This window comes from Lampetra fluviatilis, chromosome 62, assembly GCF_964198595.1.
Source record: "Lampetra fluviatilis chromosome 62, kcLamFluv1.1, whole genome shotgun sequence".
NCBI lineage: Eukaryota > Metazoa > Chordata > Hyperoartia > Petromyzontiformes > Petromyzontidae > Lampetra > Lampetra fluviatilis.
This window is the reverse complement of record NC_136336.1, coordinates 7,816,856-7,835,956: the sequence shown is the minus strand read 5'-3', so window position 1 is coordinate 7,835,956 and position 19,101 is coordinate 7,816,856. Positions and strand designations below refer to the sequence as shown.

The following is a 19,101-nucleotide window of genomic DNA, read 5'->3' as shown; positions in this document are numbered from 1 at the left end:
GCCTGGCTCGCCCCGAGCCCAACGCTGCGCGTTGCGTCAGAGCACGAGCTTCCGTCTGGTCGTTAACTTTGTAAATGTGCTGGACTTGTTTGCGAGTGGCATGGCGAGCATGCGGACCCCATCGTTCTTGCGCTGACCTTGGGCTCCATGTGCCTGGTGGCCTCTGGTTGGGTGCAGCGGCACAGCCTCGGCTACTCAAACGGCGCGTGGGGGGAGGGGCTTTTGTTAGTTCATGAGCCCAAATCAGATCTCACCCGCACGGTTACCCACCTGAGGTGGCATTACTCGACTGGGTTCCAATAATTTTGCGTGGCCATCCAAAAGTGCAAAATGTGATAACCATTTTAAAAGAAATGGTGTTTATCAATAGTCATCTCAATACTCATAAATCGGTACCACGAAATTGTGGCTCTTTCAGGTTGTAACCCAGTTCTGCTCTGACCCGTGGACTAGATTGGAGTGTGCTGCAGGCTGGGCTAGCTCGACTTGAGGGCTGAGCGAGGGTTGTTGCTTGTGTGTCCTGCTTGACTTGCATAACTTCACACTTGAGTTTCGGTTTTATTCCCCCCCCCCCCTCTTCGAGTGTGTGCGTGTAAATAATTGGAAGGCTGTATTAGTGCTGCCTGTCTCTCTTTCAGGTCTTGAATAGGGCAGTTGGTAATGACGGAAAACGTACAAAAACATTAACGCAAAATAACAATAACATTATCAAAGTTATAAACAAGTACGTGATTGTATTCAGGATCAGTTTCCTGCCCCTGTGTATAACAGCGATGGTCAGAAGTGCTGCTGGACGCGGTGGGCAACAAGAGGACGAAACTGAAGCAGATGACGCAAAATACAAACCCAATGAAATATGACAAATGTGTTTGTGTGACCGTGCCTCGGAGTGGTGCGTGATTGTATCGCTCCGCTGACAATTAAAAAAAACATGTACATACGTGTGCTCCTTACTGCGTTTCCTTTTGCTACCTTCACACCTTCATCAGATGGGGGGGAATTTGAAACCGTGGTTATGGGGGGGGTGCCACGGATCCTGTGCAGGATACATTGTGTGCGGGGAATGTCAGCAGTCATAAAACGCACCGATACATTAATACATAACGTGACACGCCAAACAGAACACAACATGAAAGTCATTGCTTCACACTGACTTGAGGCGTAAACGTGATCTGTGTAGTGTGGCCTTGGCAACGTTAGTTGTTTTTGGGAGCGGAGACCAGCGAGTGGTCTTGATGGTGGTGGGCGACAGGCTGATGACCGCTGTTGGGTAACGCCAATAAGGGCTTGTTGCAACTTCTCAAATTATAAAACTGTTCCACTGTGAAGTTGTAAAATGAGCACTCAATGTCTTTATGAGTCGGGCTCAAACCAAGCGACCTGTATACCAGGTGAGGCATTCACATCTCACACCAGGACCAGGGACATCACAGGTTTGTTAGTTCGTGTCTAAACCACACTTAACATGAACCCTCGCATGTTCAATCCCGTTGCTGGAGGCTCGGAAGCAGGACCGTGTTGAAAGATTTATTCTTTACATTCCATTTTAAGCATTATGCATTGGAGAGGAGGCAAGCCCTATTCCACACGTTTCCCCGACACAATTCCCCAATAGGGAACAGCCGGGGGGCAAGAGGATCATCGCTCCGCATCACCTCTCACGGCTGCCTGCAACAGCCACACAAGCCGCCGTATGTTGACGCCTCGTTTTCAGCCACTTGGAGATCGGCTCCGGGCAGTGCAGGCCATTACTGTCATTACTGCCATTACTGCCACCGCTGTTGTAGGCGATTGCAGCCAAGCTGTTGACACCAACTCTGACAAGACTGCAACGTCTTACGGATAAAGTACACGAGCCTCTTACACGTTTCACACTCAGTGCATACCTCTTCTGCAGCTACCACCATGGTGACTTCCCATGAACGGCTATCGATCCCTACCACCCCCATGCCTTACAGCGGGGGGGGGGAGAGACAATCTACTTGGGCCGACCGCTTTGCCTCTTCCACACCACGTTCAGCCACCCAACTCCACTCGGGTTCCGCTGCTTTCCAAGCTCCACTCCGGTTTAAAACTCTCCCGTCGTCTCCTCTCTCCCAAGCTTCCAAAGACAAACAAAGCAAGCTCCCGGAGCACTCCTCAATCTGAGAAACGCAAACTCGAATCCATGACGCCTTCACGAGCGCCGCTGGTTGCCGGCCATGCTCAGCAACCACGAAACAAAAAAACCACCTGCAACTTGACAAGAAGCACAGTCATGCGCAGAGGTGAGGCACCTCGAAGAATCTGATGAACGATGGTCATCCTCTCACGAGATGGACTGGCCACTGCCATAAGAATGTGGAATTTCTTGACCATGAACGGTCAAGAGCATCGTCTCCAAGCTCCCGCGAGCTTGGAGACACTTTAATCGACATTGTGCGGAGTGTTCCGCAGACATCTCCACTGCAGTTTACGCGTCAACGGAAACCGTAGGCGTTCGTACACAAATACCGAGGCGCAAGCCTCGTGTTCAGTCTAAACATCCTGGTTAATGTTATTAGGATTACGCTCGTTGACCCAGCAAAGTCTTACCGAGTCTCATGACTCTCTCAGGAGGGTCCTGCCAAGCTTTCGCAGTGGCAGGGCGATGAACGCTCCGTAGAAGGAGTAATTTACGGGTAACTTTTCTTCAAATTACTCGAGCAGCGAGTTTAGTAGTTTCAAGAAATCGGCCGAGACGAATCAGTTTCATCCGCGATTAAAACATCTGCACACAAAGTTAAATCTACGTAAACCGACAACGACAAGACCAGCTTCGGGGCTTGGGGTAAAGCTGCCGACTCATTCCACAGCAGCTGTTGATTCAGAAAACAGTGGTGGACAGGGGAGGCACTTGCCTATACACCCAATCCTCAATGTAAAACTTCATTGGACCAAAATAGCATTTGTGTTTGTGGCCAATAAGATGTATTGTGCATATTACAACACAAACCATGAAGAGGGCGCAAAGGAGCACGGAAGAGGTGCGCATGCTCGAAGTTAGAGTAGGAAGAGGAACACGTGGATTAGAGGACACACCCAAGACGAAAGACATCATGTAGACCAGTAAGCAGAGTGGGCTTTGGCAGAAGGCATGATGGGCTGAGACGACGGAAAGAAAGGCAGCCTGAGGAGAGAAACGCGTTCGAGAAGACGTCCACAGGAGATTGCATTCGCATAAGCGGAGATGCTGGATTTCATTATACCATCGCGAGGCCGTGACATGGCAATGGTATGGGAAGGCCTTCATTTAGCAGTGGATAGTGCCGCGATGATGATGATGGTGTCTACATAAACAATGTGGAGGATGCAAGCAAATTCATCATAGGACAGATTAAGCGACTTGAAAGTTCGAACAGAACACGATATAAAAAAAGGTTGTGGGTGTACTCGGGAAAGAGGTGAGACACGTACACGCAGGATGGATGAGGAGAGGGTACGCAACTTTGAGGTTGGGAATAGAACACAGCAAGAGATTCCTGTCGAAGTGATCAAGAAGAGGACGTCATGATGGTGAGGTGCATGTGCAGGACGGAGAAGTGCAGGTGACCGAGATGGGCATTGGGGTGGCTTCCAGGAAGTCGGCAAGCGAGGGGAAGAGAAGACCAAAAACCAGGTGCTGTTGGTGATGAGAGTAAAAGCGGCCTTTCAACATGAAGATAATGACGATGGAAATGTACAGCTGTCAATGAAGGACGTGCCAACCACGTGACGAGTGGAAAACCTAAATCCAGAAAGTGGTGATGGTACTACAAGGCGACTCTGATGTCTCGTGTCTAATTTGTCACTCTGTGGCAGAGTAGAGGTGACATCAGCAGCAGCATCGACCGGGATCACTTCTTAGCGCACGTGCTTACCCGGTTGCTCTTCAGAATCTGCCTCTGAATAAAGAGGCACTTTAGGGGGTGGGGGGGGGGGCACTGCTGCTCATTGGTGAGGGGGTGGACCCATACCCCCCCCTCTCAGACCCTTTCGCACAATCGCCACTGCTCCGTAATCGCCAGGCACGGGCCTATCGGGCGGGCCTCTCCGTTTGCCCTGGGGCTCTCCTCGCCCCCACGCGCCTTCCGCATCACATGCGGTGGATGGTGGCGTGGTCCTTAAAGGACTCCAGGTCGTGCAGGTTGTCCCACCAGCGGAAGAGGAAGGACTCGGCGATGAGACGGAACCAGGGCGTGACGAGGGTGGAGCCGTCGCGCGCGCGTGCCAGCAGCTCGCGCAGGCCGTCCGGCGTCACGTAGCGCACGCTCTGCACCTCGTTGGGGTCGGGCGTCACCTCCACGTCCTTGCGCGCAAAGAGAATGTAGTCCACCTCGTGCTCGCCCCACACCCCGTCGGACGCAGCCTCGTAGTGGATGCGCGTCAGGTACGTGAGCTCCTCCGGGGTCACCTGCCGATTCACGACGACGACATTGGCCAAACGTCCAAATATCGGACCACGGAGCTCGGGCAGCTGTTTGTGGCGGCTCTGGTTGGATGCTCGCTTGCCCGTGGGTTACCCCGCACCGCCGTGCGCGTTGCAAATTCTGCAACGTTTTGGAAATGCCCGTGGCACACAATCGGGAGAAGACCACCGCTGTCGGCACACAGGGCTCCTGGCTGTGGGAGTCAAGAGTGGTGGTGGGTCGGCGACTGCTGCTCCTGCTGTGAAGGCTGGAGGCTGTGGAGAATGGCTCATACATGGCTGGCTGCAGGTTAGAGGCTCGTAGCAGCAAGGCGAGGAAGCGGCTGCTGTCGACTGCTGCTGCTGTTAACAGCGCATGCTCAGCCCAGCTCGTTGAACAAAGCCGAAATGTAATTTGGACTAAGTGTGCATTGGTCCAACTTCATTACTCCATGCCCAGTTTAACATTGGCTAAACACCACCACCAGCGTTCTCCTCCACTAAACTATATACTAAACACGCTTTTAATTTACCAGTTAGGCCCACTGAGATATATCGCTCTTTTTAGAAGCGACCTGGCCACAAATGATAGCTCAATGAAGTGGCTTATGTGGAAATTTATAGCAGCCAAATACTCTAATTGCGTGTTTATTCTAAATGTGGAGAGAACAACTGGAAAACCCAGAGAAAAATCCACGTGACTACGGGGGAGACATGCAAATTCCAGATATACAGGCGTCAGTGTCTGGATTGAACCCACGACCTCCTGTACACAAGGCAAGGTAGTGAACATCTCGCCACCGTGGCACTCGTTATCAAGAGTGCCTCATCAGCCCGTGTCCCCACCTGCTCCATGGGGATGCCGAGCTCCTGGTGCAGCCGGCGCTGAGCCGCATTCCGCACTCCCAGCGCCGCCTCCTCCCTCATCTCCGAGTCGACGTGCAGCGGGTGGCTGCAGCACGTGTTTGTGAAGCAGCCTGCAGGGACATGCCGGCAACAACACGCAGCAGTGTGCACAGAGACACCGAGAGAATGTACCCCTGGCCTGAACAAACTCGCCAACCAGCCACAAGTATTAGACACACTAACCAACACCAGTCACTCGTACTAGACATACCTCTACCCCTAACCAACTTGTAAACCAGCCACCAATACTAGTTCACTCACAATCCTTAGACTAACCCCTAACCCCACCTCCTGCACATTTCCAGGGACAGCCAATGGTGTAATAATAATGACAGTCATTGCATTCATTTCTCCAAGACAGTCGCACCGATACCCACATCTTAGGAGAAAACCGACGAACACGGCGAAACCCCATGAAAACGAGGGGACAGCACTCAAAGATCCCCTGTGATGAACGGAGCGCCGTGTCGACAGCGCACGTAGGGTGCACGCACCTGGGAAGGTGATCTTGGCGTCTGAACGCTGCTGCAGCAGCAGCTCATTCTTGCTGTTGAACAGGAAGACGCTGAAGGCTCGGTGCAGCATGCCTGCACAGCGGACGCACGCACACGCCACTCAAGTCAGCACCGTTCGGTCCCCGCCCGCACGCCCTCCGCTGTGTAGCAACAGCAGCGCCACCACTCGACCCCAATCGACCACGGCATACGCCGAACTAGACGCCAACCTCCGAAACTTGTGCCCGGTGCCAATGAAGTTATTTTTTTTTTAAAAGCAAATGTTTTATTTATTTTACCAAGTAAGGCCCACTGAGCTATGTAGCTCTTTTTCAGAAGTGACCTGGCCACAAATGATAGCCCAACGAAGTGGTTTATCATCACGTTGAAATTTATAGCAGCATTTATCGCAGCCAAATATGAAATGTGGAGGAAAAAACCAGAGGACCCGGAGAAAAATCCACACGGCCACGGGGAGAGAGACACGCCAAATATACAGCAGGCGTCAGGGTCAGGATCGAACCCACTGCCTCCTGCATACCAGGCGAGGGAGGTAACATCTCGCCACCGTGGCAGGACGTCGACACACCTACCAGATTATAAGCACCACCCCCAAATTTGCCATCAAAACACACGGGGGAGAAAGGCGAGTCTCATAACCCGGAGAATACGGCAAGTTGTGCAATGGAAATGCTCGCGGGGGGTGGCGCGCATGCGCCGCTGGACCTTTGCGGATGTTCTCATTGAGGTGGCAGTTCTTCTTGGTGTCGGCGCCCACGGGAACGTCGTCCCGGTCCACCAGGATGCACATCTCGGCCAGCAGTTCCACCTGGCGCCCGTCCAGCCCCGCCGTGTCTCCTGCCGTGTCTCCCGCCGGCATCGCGCCACCCAAGAAGCTGCTCAGCCTTGCGGTGGTGGTGTGGGGGGGTAGGGACACGGGTTATCGGTGTGACACTGGCTGGGATGTTCGGGAGTGATCGCTGGTGGAACAAGTGGTGCGGCAAAGCCCGTGGGTTCTAACCTGGCTTCCTCGCTCGAAAATCTTCCCTCAAAACACTATCCTTGAAGCAGAGTAGTGCTGAGTACAGCAGTCACATTTGCTCATGCGATTTGTAACTCTGATCCGTACTTGTGTAGTATCCATGTTGATGTGTAGTTCTATTGAGGGACTGTGTGGTGTTACCTTGGTGTGGTCTGGAACTGTTTTATTGTTTTTGCTTGATAAATCGAACTTATATTTTACATTTATTTGGTATTTATTCATATTTAGTGGCTTCCTTACCTTTTAATCTATTTTGCACTCTTATCGTTACGTTTTTGTATAATCCATAAGAGTTTTTTGGGTTAGATCGCGTAAATATATAAATGTGTCATTAAACCCACCACTACCGGACACAGCCAATTAGCAAGGCTTGTCACGTGGGCAGAACGTGCCAATTCGTTACTAGTTGGAGAGCCAAGCCACAACATTTACAAGTGTGGCTTGGCTCTCCAACACACCGGTGTGCTGTACTAGTGACGAATTGGCACGTTTTGTTTACGTGACAACCCTTACTAGTTGGCTGTGTCTGTGAAAATAAGCACTTCACAGCTCATCGGATTCCTCCTCCTGCAGTCGAAATAAAGCATTCCGATTAGAGCGCTCTTGCTTCCGACATTAGGAAGCCACTGGAGCTGTCCACTTTTAAATAATCATCGCCAGGATTGAAAAACTCGTTTCTTTACAACTGGTTCAGTGTTTAGTGGTGGTGTCCTTCCGCCCCCCCCCACACCTCTGATTAGTGTGGTTGGCTACGTACGGTGCGAAAAAAGTTCAACATACACACATACTGCACTATACAGTACACATACTACACAACACCAGTGACGGGCCGTGTATTTTACAACTAGGCCTTCAGTGCTATCCTCCCACAATTAAACCGCCTTCGAATAACCTCACCATGACACCAAGGCTTTAGTCATTCGACGTAACCACCCCATATTCACAGTGACAGTAACCTTAATCGAGTGGAATAAAGTGATTTAACACGAGGCTCAACACCTATGAGAGTTACAATACACTAATTGCAGAGACATTAATACTGGTAGGATACTCCTGGCTACACCAGCCCACAGGGGATTATTGTGTCCGTCGTGCAGGGAGGGGCTGGGTGGGCTGGGGAGGGGCTGGGTGGGGAGGGGCTGGGTGGGGAGGGGCTGGGTGGGGAGGGGCTGGGTGGGGAGGGGCTGGGTGGGGAGGGGCTGGTCACCCCGTGGTGCCCTTATAAACTAAACGTTTAACCTACTCACGCCGGCTTGTGCCCGCGCTCAGTCGGCCATATTTGCGGAATACACCACGCCACCGTTGACCCTGGCCACACTATACACTACACATACTACACTATACACATACTACACTATACACTACACTACGTACGGTGCGAAAGAAGTTCAATATACATACAAGGATTCGACCATTACAGTACTTGGAACTCAAGTCAACAATGTAATTAATCGTAGTAAAATAATTAGGGAAATTAACTATTTCACTTTTAAAAGGTGACATTTAACGTAAACAAAACAATGAACGCGGGACTTTTCTTAATTTTAAATGGGAACCTACGCTGGCTTCACTTAATCCTCGACGTTGTGTTAATGAACTACAATGTTTTCCCATGGCACTCGCTCACCCAATGGTCTTCTACACAACGCTACAATAGCGAATTTTCTCACATTCACTTTCTTAAATGTTCCCTCAGCAACTCTCGAACATAAACAGACATTTTCTACGCTTAGATACATTTTCTACCCCCGATTTCCCCCTGGCAATGCAATGCACAAGGCCGCATGCACAAGGCGACTGCATTATGTCTACGCGCGCGTCATGCTATCACTGTGCTTAATCAACGTTTAGTTCATTTCGTAAATTATTGTTAAAATGTATTTATGATTTTATGCCGAGTGTCTGGCTGCTGCTGCTGTATCCCGTACGACGCTTACAGCTCATTGATGACAAGAGATACAGAAATATAATCACGAATTATTTAATATTACGTGGTGCACAAATAACAAAAACATATATTTATAGGCGACGTTTCAAGTAATAGCCATTTTCTTCATAGTATCGACACGTAAAGCACGCTTACCTCGGAATCGCCTTGCGATAAACACTTAAATCGCTACACTGCGCGTGCTAAAGGCCTTTTCCTCACACGAATGTGTCGGGAACTACTTCGGCTCCACCGGCCGCTTCACACCCTCCCCCATGGCCCCTCCCACTGGCCCCGCGCCCTCTGGGACTATTCACCTCCTCTGCGCGGACGAAGCGAGGAGCGCGCGACACAGGCCCCGCCCCGCGACGACCCCGTTGGCCACCGCGATCACGTGACGGAGCGCGCGCGTCATGGCGCGAGGCGACCTCGACCAATTGGAGGCGGAGGACGGGCGGGCGGGGTGTAGGGGGGATCGCGCGGCTAAGTGACGTCACGTAAGGGCGGAACGGGGAAGTGGAAATTGACGTCACGACGCTCCCGCCGACGTCACCGGCGCGTGAACCTAGACACATGACGTCACCAACAAAAAAACCACAGACGAGTCACGTGACTGTCACTTAACAGTCGCACATTGTATAACGAGTATGGAAACATAGACAATTTTTTTACATAAATTATACAAACGCAGAATGTTGATGAATGCAAACTATGACATTTCACCGAAAACAACTTCAGATTTACAGCTTACAAGTTTGACGGGAAGCTCCTGGCTGAGGTGGCGGGCGGGCGATCGCGGCTCCACGGCTCCTGGATCCGCAATCTGCGACTCCACTCCTGGACGCGGACTGTGTCGCGTGATCCCATTGGGCCAATCAGACGCGGGTAGCGCTCGTGGTCGTGACAGCCTGGAAGAAGCGGGGTGGATGTCCCGTATCAGGATTCTGGATTATCGCTGGGTGCGACATCCACGTGGTTTTCCTTTAAAACTTAACCCCTTTCAGACGTTGTGGTCTAAGTCATCAGCCATAGTCGTGCGTCCCTGACTAAACGAGCGTGCTGCTTGTCAACGTGGCACGACGCAAGGACGGGGCTGGAAAGTCCACATTACCGTGGCGAGTACCAGGTCGACCAGAGTACAGTGCAACCATGTTGGACCCTGACCGCCGCTCTGTGAGCAGCTCCATGCAGCTCTGTGCCGGTGCTCTCCATTGGAAGGCCCTCGGGCCCCTGGTGGCCTTGAGCGCGGCCCTCGACGATATACACGGAGTGAAAACACCCACCACCACCATCATCATCATCGTGCCCACAATGGTTTCAAGTGCTGTGGCGTCCCTCCTGACACTGGAGATGTCTTCCCGGCGAGAGGGCCACCCCACCCGCCTCCTCAAGACTTACATTATCGCAGACTTTGATCGCGCTGTTTGTTGCGGGCTGCTTGACGTTTCGTGCCATTGGTCTCCTGTGCTCGGCAGGCTGTGGTTGTAAACAACAGCCTTGGCGCCTCCTCTCACGGGCCACGGACCTGGGAGTCAGTCGGCTTCTTGTAACACAGCAAGCGTCTTCTGTGCAGCGTCAACCTAGAGTCCTAGACAATCAGCCTCGGGTATTGCCTCGGTACAATTGTCGGGCCACGGATCTCCAATCGTTGGTTCGCAGAGGGCGGTACCTTGTGGAGAATGAGCCTTGATTGAGGATCATTGCCCGAAACGTCGCCGATTATATATTTCGCCTTGTAAGGCGACAGTGTTGTTGATAAATGTGTTGAGTTTCGTGTGTGTTGTATAATCACCGTGATCACGGACGGTAAAGTATGCTGACACTGGCCAAGCCAACACGACATTAAATATGAATCCGCATCGAAAGTTCAACGTTTATTGTGTGTGTGTACCAGGCGAGAACTCGAGATTAGCAGGACAAGTCTTTATATTGACACAAGAGTTGCCTGGGTGGGTGGGTGGAGGGGGTGTGTGTAAGCTAAAGTGTCGTTGCCACATCACCTGGCGTCATAAATGTACCCAGCATCTCGCCTCGTCACCAGTACACCAATCAACTTCCCTCTTCTCACATCACCTCGCTTCGTGCCTCTGTGCAACCCGCAGCCCGCGTCCTCCTCCGACCATGGCAGACATCGACCTCGACCTGAGGTGCCCCATCTGCCTGAGCACGTTCACCTGCCCCTCGACGCTCAGCTGCGGCCACTCCTTCTGCCTCGCGTGCCTGGAGGACGCGTGGCGGGTCGCGGGCAACCCGACCAGCTGCCCGCAGTGCCGAGCGGTCTTCCCCGTGCGCCCGCAGCTGAAGATGAGCGTGGCGCTCGCCAGCGTGGTGGAGCGGCGGCGGCTGCTGCGGCGAGCCGGGCGTGCGGCGAGCACCCCCGGCCGCCCCATGCCACGCGCGCCCCACCTCGGTGACCACGTGCTCGGTGAACACGTGCCGGGCGTGGACGCCGCGGAGGAGCGAAGTTGCGGGAGGTCACCTGGCGGCGGTGGGCGCAGAGGTCACGGAGTCGGCACCGTGGAGGAGGAGGGCGAGGACGAGGCGCGCGAGGTGTGGGCTGAGATCACAATCGGGGTGTTTAAGATGTTCATACTGCGGGAGGAATCCGATGATATGCGAAGCTCTCTCTCACAGGTGTCCAGTAGGGGCACGGCGTAAGAACGTTAACAGCAACAGTTATGAAAAACATGGTAGTCGCGCAAATATTTTTTTTTTTAAACATCACCCAAACACATACAAATTAAACGAAACCATCCCCATCCTACCATGCAAAGTCCACTGAGGTATTAACTTATATTGTCAGAAGCGACTTGGCTATCACAAATGATAGCTCAACAAAGTGGCCCATTATTTGGACATTTATAGCAGCAAAATAATCAAAATATCTCGATGCATGCCTCTAAATGTGGAAGGAAAAAACCAGAGGACCCGGAGCAAAATCCACGCGGCCCTGGGGCGACCACGGCGTCTTTTTCAGAAACAAGTGGTCGGAGAGGAGACGCGAGCGGTGGAGGAGCAGAGGGAGGAGGCGGTGGCCACCGTGAGACGGATGGAGGCCACACGCGAGGACTTGCAGGTACCCGGTCTGGGCCAGCCTCCGTGGCCCCGTGACTGACACCCTTGGACTATTTGGCCGCTATAAATGTCCAAATGACGGGCCACTTTGTTCAGCTATCACTTGTGGCCAGTTTGCTTCTGAAAAATGCTTCTGAAAAATAAGTTAACAACTCAGTGGGCTTTGCCTGGTAGGGCGGGGATGATTTAGTTTTATTTGTATGCGTTTGGGTGATTTGTTTACCTTTCTTGTCCTTTGCACGACTATCGTGTGTTTGTTTTGTTTGTTGTTGTAAAGTCCTTACCCCGTGCCCCCACTGGACATCTGTGAAAAAGAGCTTTATAGCTCAATCGGATTCCTACAATATAAATAAAGATTCTGATTCTATGAGGAGTTGTTGACTCTCCTTGCAAGGTCTAATCCATGAATTCTAGTGAACCTTGCGAGTCTTAAAATGAGTGTGGCAACTACACAGGATATTGCACTGGGGTGGATATTGCTGCTTGAGTCGTAAAAGTTGCGATGTGGTAACTCAACTGGAGACCCACCTCAAAGCACGTGACAGGATAACTAACTCCATGGCTTGCTGTGGGTGAGACACAAGAATACACCAGGTACTGAACCCATCTCTCTCTACCCCAGCCACGAGTCCCCGCTTGAGTTAATGATTCTGCTCGTTTTATTGCTTTGTCTGGAATCCCGCACCTCCAATTAGCACGGTTGGCTACGTACGGTGTCATCACCAGGGGAAACATCAACAAAAAGTCTACTTGTTTGTGTTTGTCCCTTGTGGTGATGGGACTTTGTAGGATGAACGTTGAGATGTGTAAGGGCACGGGGTGACCAATAAGGTCTGAATTGGTCTGTAAAAAGGTAGAGCACTGATAAGCGGTTGACAGGTTTGTGATATACACGGTTTACAGGGGCAGCATTGAACAGCTGATACGAGGTAGCGAGCAAGTTACATGGCATGGGAAGGTTGACATGAGCTGCAGAGAATGACATTTTACAAACATGACTATTAAACAACCAGAACTTTATACAATGGAAATCTAGTGAGCAATCCAAAATAACATAATGCATGACACTAACGAGAGGAACCCACACGTGGCATTTAATACGGCATTTATAACAGCACGAACTACAGTCACACTCACAGCACACATCCGTGAACATATAGAGTCCCAAATGGTAATTTGGAATAAAATCCACCGCTCGTCTCTGCAGGATTCCATCGTCAGGTCCAAGGCTCGCATCTCGGGCAAGTTCGCCCGCATGAGGGCGAGGCTGCACGAGGACGAGGAGGCGTTGTTGCGTCGCGCGCACTTGGCGGGGCACGAGCTGCTGGTCCGCGTCGATGAGAGCATCGCTCGTTACACGCGGGAGGTCGGCGAGCTCCAGGCGGCGGCCAATCGCCTGCGGGATCTCGGGCAGGAGAGCGGCTCGCTCACGGCGCTGCGGGTGAGGACATGCTCGCAGGTGTTGCTCTGGTCACTTCCTGGATACCTGTGAAAAAGAGCTTCATAGCTCATCGGATTCTTCCAGTATGAATGAAGGTTCTGATTCTGAAATATTGCGGGGCTAACCCATTGATTGACTTGTGGGTCAGCAGCAATATCTTATAGTCCACTCGACACGTGACTGGTAAAACTAAACTAAACTATTTTAATTTGACCAGGTAAGGCCCGCTGAGCTGCCTGGCCACAAATGATAGCTCAACAAAGTGGCTTATTACGTGAAAATGTATAGCAGCCAAATACTCAAAAGGGATGTTTCAGTGTAAAGACAAGAGAGCAGCTGGATTCTGAACGAGTTTGAGTCTACACGGCACCTTACTGGACTCCTCTGTCCGTATTGACGATGTGATTTTATTAACCATTTTCCCATGACGTACTAACATGTATGTCATCGGAACGAAACCGATAAAGATAAAAAAATAACGCTATCGGTACTGAGGCTCCCAAAAGGCCATGCGGGAGGGCGTGTGACAGTTTGGCGCCAGGTATCTCAGAGTGTGGTCGTGTCACTACAGTTCTCTGCTTGCACGTTTTGAGATTCAGCAGTGAACTGGACCCATCGGAATTGGAAAGGGTTAACAATGCTCAACCTCTCTCCCCGCAGGGCCATATGAAGATGATGCCCAGGTATGGCACTGAGCCTCTTTGCGCGCAGCCGCCAAGCTGGGACCGCGTTTGCTCGCGGTGTGAATGCTCGAGCGACGTGAGGGGATTTCATGAGTCAGGAACCCAATTGATCCAATCGTTTGCCGGGTTGGCCTCGCAATGAGTCGCGCCGTCCGCCGAAGCCAATCGTGGCCTGCGACACGGCCCAGCTGACAAACGTAGCAGAACTCGCGACGCATTTGACGAACAGCGGGCGCCGGTGGTTGGCAGGTTCGAGCCCCAGCCGCCGCCCCTGATCAACACGACGCACCGTGAACGCTGCACGCCCTCGGCTGCGCGCTACACGTTGTGAGATCCCGTGGTGGTGGTGGTGGCGGCAGCATCACGCTGTCAAACTTGACCACATTTCAGAAGTGACTCGCAAATTTACTTAACACCTCTCCATACCAGCAGAGTGGTTGCCCGTGTTCAACCCGGTGCTGTATACGCATTGTGCCGCACAGGGTCAGCTGCTTCTGGGGTCCCCTTGGCTAGACTGCAGCAGGCCAACGGAACAACGATGTGAGATGCGAGGTGCTTTGAGTTGTCGACAAGTGCCCTGTCAATGCAAATACTTAAAATTCTTCTCTCTGCGTAAAAACAAATCCAGTTCATCAGCCGATTGACCATCCCGGCCAGTGCTTCCTAAGAGCAAGTGAGCCATAATCCCTATGAGAGATTCTCTCTGTGTATCAAAGAGTTGTGTGCATTACATAGAGGGTTGCTCCACACCGCTTAGGTGAACCCGGCTCGCGACGCTGCATTAAATACTGGTACGCAGGAGGTCGTGGGTTCGACCCCGCACCCTGACCATGCCTGTTGTTGTATATTCGGAGTCCGCGTGTTCTTTCTCTGCTCTCAGCATGGATCGTTCTCCAGGTTTCTCCTCCGGTTTTGCTCCCGTCCTCCACATTGAGAATCAACATGCGCTTACATTATTTGGCCGCTACTATACATTCCCACGTATGATATGAGCTATTATGTGTGGCCAGGTTGCCTCTAAAAAAGAGTGATTAGCTCAGTGGGCTTTACCCAAATCAGTTTTCGGTTAACGTTCCACCTCCCATAGTGCTCCACGGTTTCGACTGACGTTAACATTTTGATTGACGGTAGCGTGTTTACGTTATGCACGCGGCGCGCCAACTTCGGCCAATCCAAGCGCTCCTAAGTGGGGCTGTGCAGTGCCCTCAGCCAATCAGCCACGCCCGTAGTTTTAGTGGAACGGATTAAAAAACCTGAACCGAGGGACTGCTTTACGTCAACTGGTTGAGTTTATATCATCTTATATTCCTATGAGCCCCTCCCTTCACCTGCCGCAAGTGGAATAGGAGCGCACCTGGCTAAAGGGGCTCACGTGGAGTCCTCGCTGCTCTCTCGTCCTCAGGTCCCCCCCACCCACACCCCCACCCAGCGACTTGTCAGTGCTTGATGACATGAGCTGGCTGAGTGGAGTTGTGGAGAAGTTCAGGCTCTCCACTCTGTGTGAGTTTACATTCACACGGGCTCTGTGTGAGTCTATGGCTCTCTGTGTGAGTCTGTGAGTCTCTGTGAGTCTATGGGTCTCTGAGTCTATTGGTTTCTGTGTAAGTCTATGGGTCTCTGTGTGAGTCTATGGCTCTCTGTGCAAGTCCAGTCTCTGTGTGAGTCTATGGGTCTCTGTGTGAGTCTGTGGGTCTCTGTGTGAGTCTATGGCTCTCTGTGTGCGTCTATGGGTCTCTGAGTCTGTGGGTTTCTGTGTGAGTCCGGTCTCTGTGTAAGTCTATGGGTCTTTGTGTGAGTATATGGGTCTCTGTGTAAGTCAATGGGTCTCTGTGTGAGTCTATGGGTCTCTGTGTGAGTCTGTGGGTCTCTGCGTGAGTCTATGGGTCTCTGTGTTAGTCTGTGGGTCTCTGCGTGAGTCTATGGGTCTCTGTGTGAGTCTGTGGGTCTCTGTGTGAGTATATGGGTCTCTGTGTGAGTCTTTTTGAATTTATGGAATTCCGAGTGGTTGAGTCACAGAATGAGTGAGATCTCTGGGCATTGTTGTTTCTTTGGTGCAAAGCTCTTGGGTGCTGTCGGACATCAGAGAGTCTGTGTTGTTGGGCATCGTCTTTGCCTTTAGTTTGGTGTCCTTCCCCACACCTTTGATTAGCAACGTTTGTTATGTACAGTGCGAAAGAAATTCAACATAATCCATCTTGACATTTAAAGGATGTTTGCTTTGACTTACGCGACTGCTAAATAATATTGGTCTAGAAAGCCAATATGTAATTGGTCGATTGGATAAAAAAAATACATTTAATTTATATGTGGAGACAGAATAAGTTCTGCGTATATTTGCTCTCACACCAGATTCGTGTTATTATTATCTGTAATGTAATATATGTATTAATATTGTTCATTCAGATGGTTGCTCACCAACTCTGGACCCAAACTTAGCCGATAACAAACTTCAGATATCTTTGGACCTCCACACGATGACGCGGAGTGGTGGCAGCCAGGCTCATCCTCATGGTCACCCACAGAGGATCGACTGGTACTACGAAGCCCTCTGCTCCGAGAGCTTCTCGTCGGGTCAGCACTACTGGGAGGTGGACGTGGGAGGCCCCGGGTGGTGCCAAGTCGGAGTCGCCTATCGGATGTTCCCACGGAAAGGGAGAGGCACTTCGAGCCTCGGCTCCAATCGCACGTCCTGGATTTTATGGAAAAATGACGACGGCTGCTCAGCATGCCATGGCGGGGTGAAGACCTCGCTGTCCGTGGAGCGGCCTCCCCGCAGAGTCGGGGTCTACCTGGACTGGGACGCGGGGCTGCTGTCATTCTACCGCACGGACACCGTGGAGACGTTGCACTCGTTCCGGCATGCGTTCGCTCGCCCTCTGCACCCCGTGCTGTGTTTAGGTGACGATAAGGAATCGTTGACGATTCTGGATCTGAGTCCCGCGTCCGCTCCCTGGGAGTGAGACCGACCTGCCTGCCGTGGTGCGTTGCCGGGGTGGAGGGGGCGACGCGGCGTTTCTCCACTCGGCATCGCAGGAGGCCGACTGAACGGACCGCCAAAACGACACGTCCCCATTGCATCACGAGCCCCTCCCGTCATACTGTAGGGGCTGTGCGGGGGACACGGCCAGGATTGAGTGTACGGGTCACACAAGGGGTCAAGGGGTCACGCCTACAGAAATAATTAATTGAAGATAGGCGTTGGATGTGGGGAAAAAAACCCAAAAGATACAGATTGGGGGGAGGGGGTGGGGGAGGAGAGAGGGGTTTGTAGGGAAGAGTGAGACGAAGGCTCGGGGCTCTGGGAATAAAAGGCGTCAAGTCAAACAACACTTGTCCCTGTCCTCCCTGGGGATGGAGGGGAGCTAATCACTGCTCTGCGGCACTTTGTCATGGCGATAGGTTCACTTGGCCCGTGTAAGTTATTCTGTTTCGTAGATTTGTTGTTGATTTTTCCACCACGGTGGCAAGATGGTCGCATGGAATTTTCTCCAGGTCCTCCGTTATTTCTCTCCACATTTAGAATCAAAGTGTGTTTAGAGTATTTGGCTGTTATACATTGACCACGTGGTAAGCCACTTCGTTGGGCTATCATTTGTGACAGCCAGGACGCTTCTGAAATAGAGCTACATAGCTCAGTGGGGTCTTACGTGGTAAAATTAAAAAATAGTTTTTCTAATAGTTAGGTGCCCCCCCCTTCCCTCTACCCTCCCCGCTACCCCTGCTACCCCTGCTACCCCTCCCTTTGTGTTCCTCTCCCCCCCTGCCTCCCCCACATCAAAAAACCATGCTCCCACTCGTAGTCCCTACCCGGGGGGGCAGTGGAGCCCAATTTTTTCCACCCTCCCCTAAACCCAGGAGCACCGAGTTCAGGATTTTCTGTGCCCCCTCCACCCTTGTGACGTTCTGTGCTTTGTACCGAGCTCTTGTTGAATACAAAACAACAACAGTTCGTGCCCTGCAAGTGTGCCTGCCCTAGGAGCGTCGGTGTTTGTAGTTGAATGCAACAATAAAGTTCCCTTACCCGGACGGACTCGTGTGGACTCCCTTGTCGCGCGGAATGAGAAGCAGAGGTCGGAGGCAGTACGGCAGGAGCACGCTTGCTGCTATTTGACATGAATGTTGCCACTTTGGGGGGGCTGGGTGGGTGGGGGTGCACTCGGTGTGACGGACGACTCGCGGGCCTGGAAGGAAGACCATTGGATCAGGGCGTTCACGAGAAGGGGCTTTGCGACACAGTTTGACCTGGGCCTTGGAAGAAGCAATTTTCGAGACCGTTTCCCGCGGGTCAAATCGACGAATCCGGAAGGTGATGAGGTCTTACATATAGCAACAATCATAAGACCCCTGACAACCTCAATTGATGTTTATCGGAACCACCCGACCCTTCTCGTTGCTGTGCACTCAATGAGATGATGATTGCCCAATCTCCGTTGACCGGCGTGTCGAGGTGCTTCCTCTGCTAAACGTCGAGCAGCCCGATCCTCGAGTGGCCAGATTGTCCCACGACCCGGCCACTCGTGCCACTCCGTAGGGGACGTCTCTCTCACCCACCCACTGAATCTCTCAATCAACCACTCACCCAATCAACCATCCACCCACTCAACCACCCATTCATCCACTCATCCACTCATTCACCCACTCATTCACCCACTCAAACATCTACCCACCCACTCAACCACTCACTCATTCACCAACTCAACCACCCACTTATTGACCCACTCAACTACCCACCCACACACCCACCCACTGAATCTCTCAATCAACTACTCACCCAATCGACCACCCAATCAACCATCCACCCACTCAACCACCCATCCACCCACTCATTCACGTACTCAATCATTTATTCACTTACCCACCCACCCACTCAACCACCCACTCAGTGGCGCCACGCCTCCCCACACCGGTACCAACTCGCGCTGACCAGCTTGGTGAAGTATGACCAAGAGCGAAACGACAACTGGCACACGGGGTGGACAACCCTTCATCAAGCAGTGGACAGAGAATAGCTCCATAATGACTGGATAGTATATGCCTGTTTTACTAAAGATGGTTCTAATGTGGAATTACAACCCAGGCACGCACACAGTGTAAACCAGCGATGCCGAGTATATCAGCAGCCTACTTG

General features: G+C 51.9%; 2 protein-coding genes across 3 annotated transcripts; one reads left to right on the top strand and one right to left on the bottom strand.

Moving 5' to 3' along the window:
• Positions 1–1,506: 1,506 nt before the first annotated feature.
• On the bottom strand, positions 1,507–9,602 carry IDI1 (isopentenyl-diphosphate delta isomerase 1). 2 transcript variants are annotated; one of them, XM_078881821.1, is made up of 6 exons: positions 9,526–9,602; positions 9,092–9,339; positions 6,532–6,710; positions 5,806–5,898; positions 5,252–5,382; positions 1,507–4,411 (listed from the first exon to the last, which is right to left on the bottom strand). In XM_078881821.1, the coding sequence occupies exons 2-6, from the start codon at positions 9,187–9,189 to the stop codon at positions 4,094–4,096; spliced, it is 819 nt and encodes a 272-aa protein (XP_078737947.1). In that variant the 5' UTR covers positions 9,190–9,339; positions 9,526–9,602; the 3' UTR covers positions 1,507–4,093. The 2 variants fall into 2 exon arrangements, with proteins under 2 accessions (XP_078737947.1, XP_078737948.1); XM_078881822.1 differs by lacking the exons at positions 9,092–9,339; positions 9,526–9,602 and adding an exon at positions 8,931–9,061.
• On the top strand, positions 9,577–17,233 carry LOC144951501 (E3 ubiquitin-protein ligase TRIM11-like). Its single transcript, XM_078881823.1, has 7 exons — positions 9,577–10,380; positions 10,877–11,324; positions 11,752–11,850; positions 13,057–13,290; positions 13,951–13,973; positions 15,376–15,473; positions 16,377–17,233. The coding sequence occupies exons 2-7, from the start codon at positions 10,896–10,898 to the stop codon at positions 16,931–16,933; spliced, it is 1,440 nt and encodes a 479-aa protein (XP_078737949.1). The 5' UTR covers positions 9,577–10,380; positions 10,877–10,895; the 3' UTR covers positions 16,934–17,233.
• Positions 17,234–19,101: the final 1,868 nt, after the last annotated feature.

Excerpts from the sequence above, each read along its gene's own strand:
- IDI1 (XM_078881821.1), bottom strand. The coding sequence starts at position 9,189 with ATGACGCGCGCGCTCCGTCACGTGATCGCGGTGGCCAACGGGGTCGTC. Across the intron at positions 6,711-9,091 it reads GCTTCGTCCGCGCAGAGGAG|GCTGAGCAGCTTCTTGGGTG; the intron begins GTGAATAGTCCC and ends CACCACCGCAAG. Across the intron at positions 5,899-6,531 it reads CAATGAGAACATCCGCAAAG|GCATGCTGCACCGAGCCTTC; the intron begins GTCCAGCGGCGC and ends TCCGCTGTGCAG.
- LOC144951501 (XM_078881823.1), top strand. The coding sequence starts at position 10,896 with ATGGCAGACATCGACCTCGACCTGAGGTGCCCCATCTGCCTGAGCACG. Across the intron at positions 11,851-13,056 it reads CCACACGCGAGGACTTGCAG|GATTCCATCGTCAGGTCCAA; the intron begins GTACCCGGTCTG and ends TCGTCTCTGCAG. Across the intron at positions 15,474-16,376 it reads GTTCAGGCTCTCCACTCTGT|ATGGTTGCTCACCAACTCTG; the intron begins GTGAGTTTACAT and ends TTGTTCATTCAG.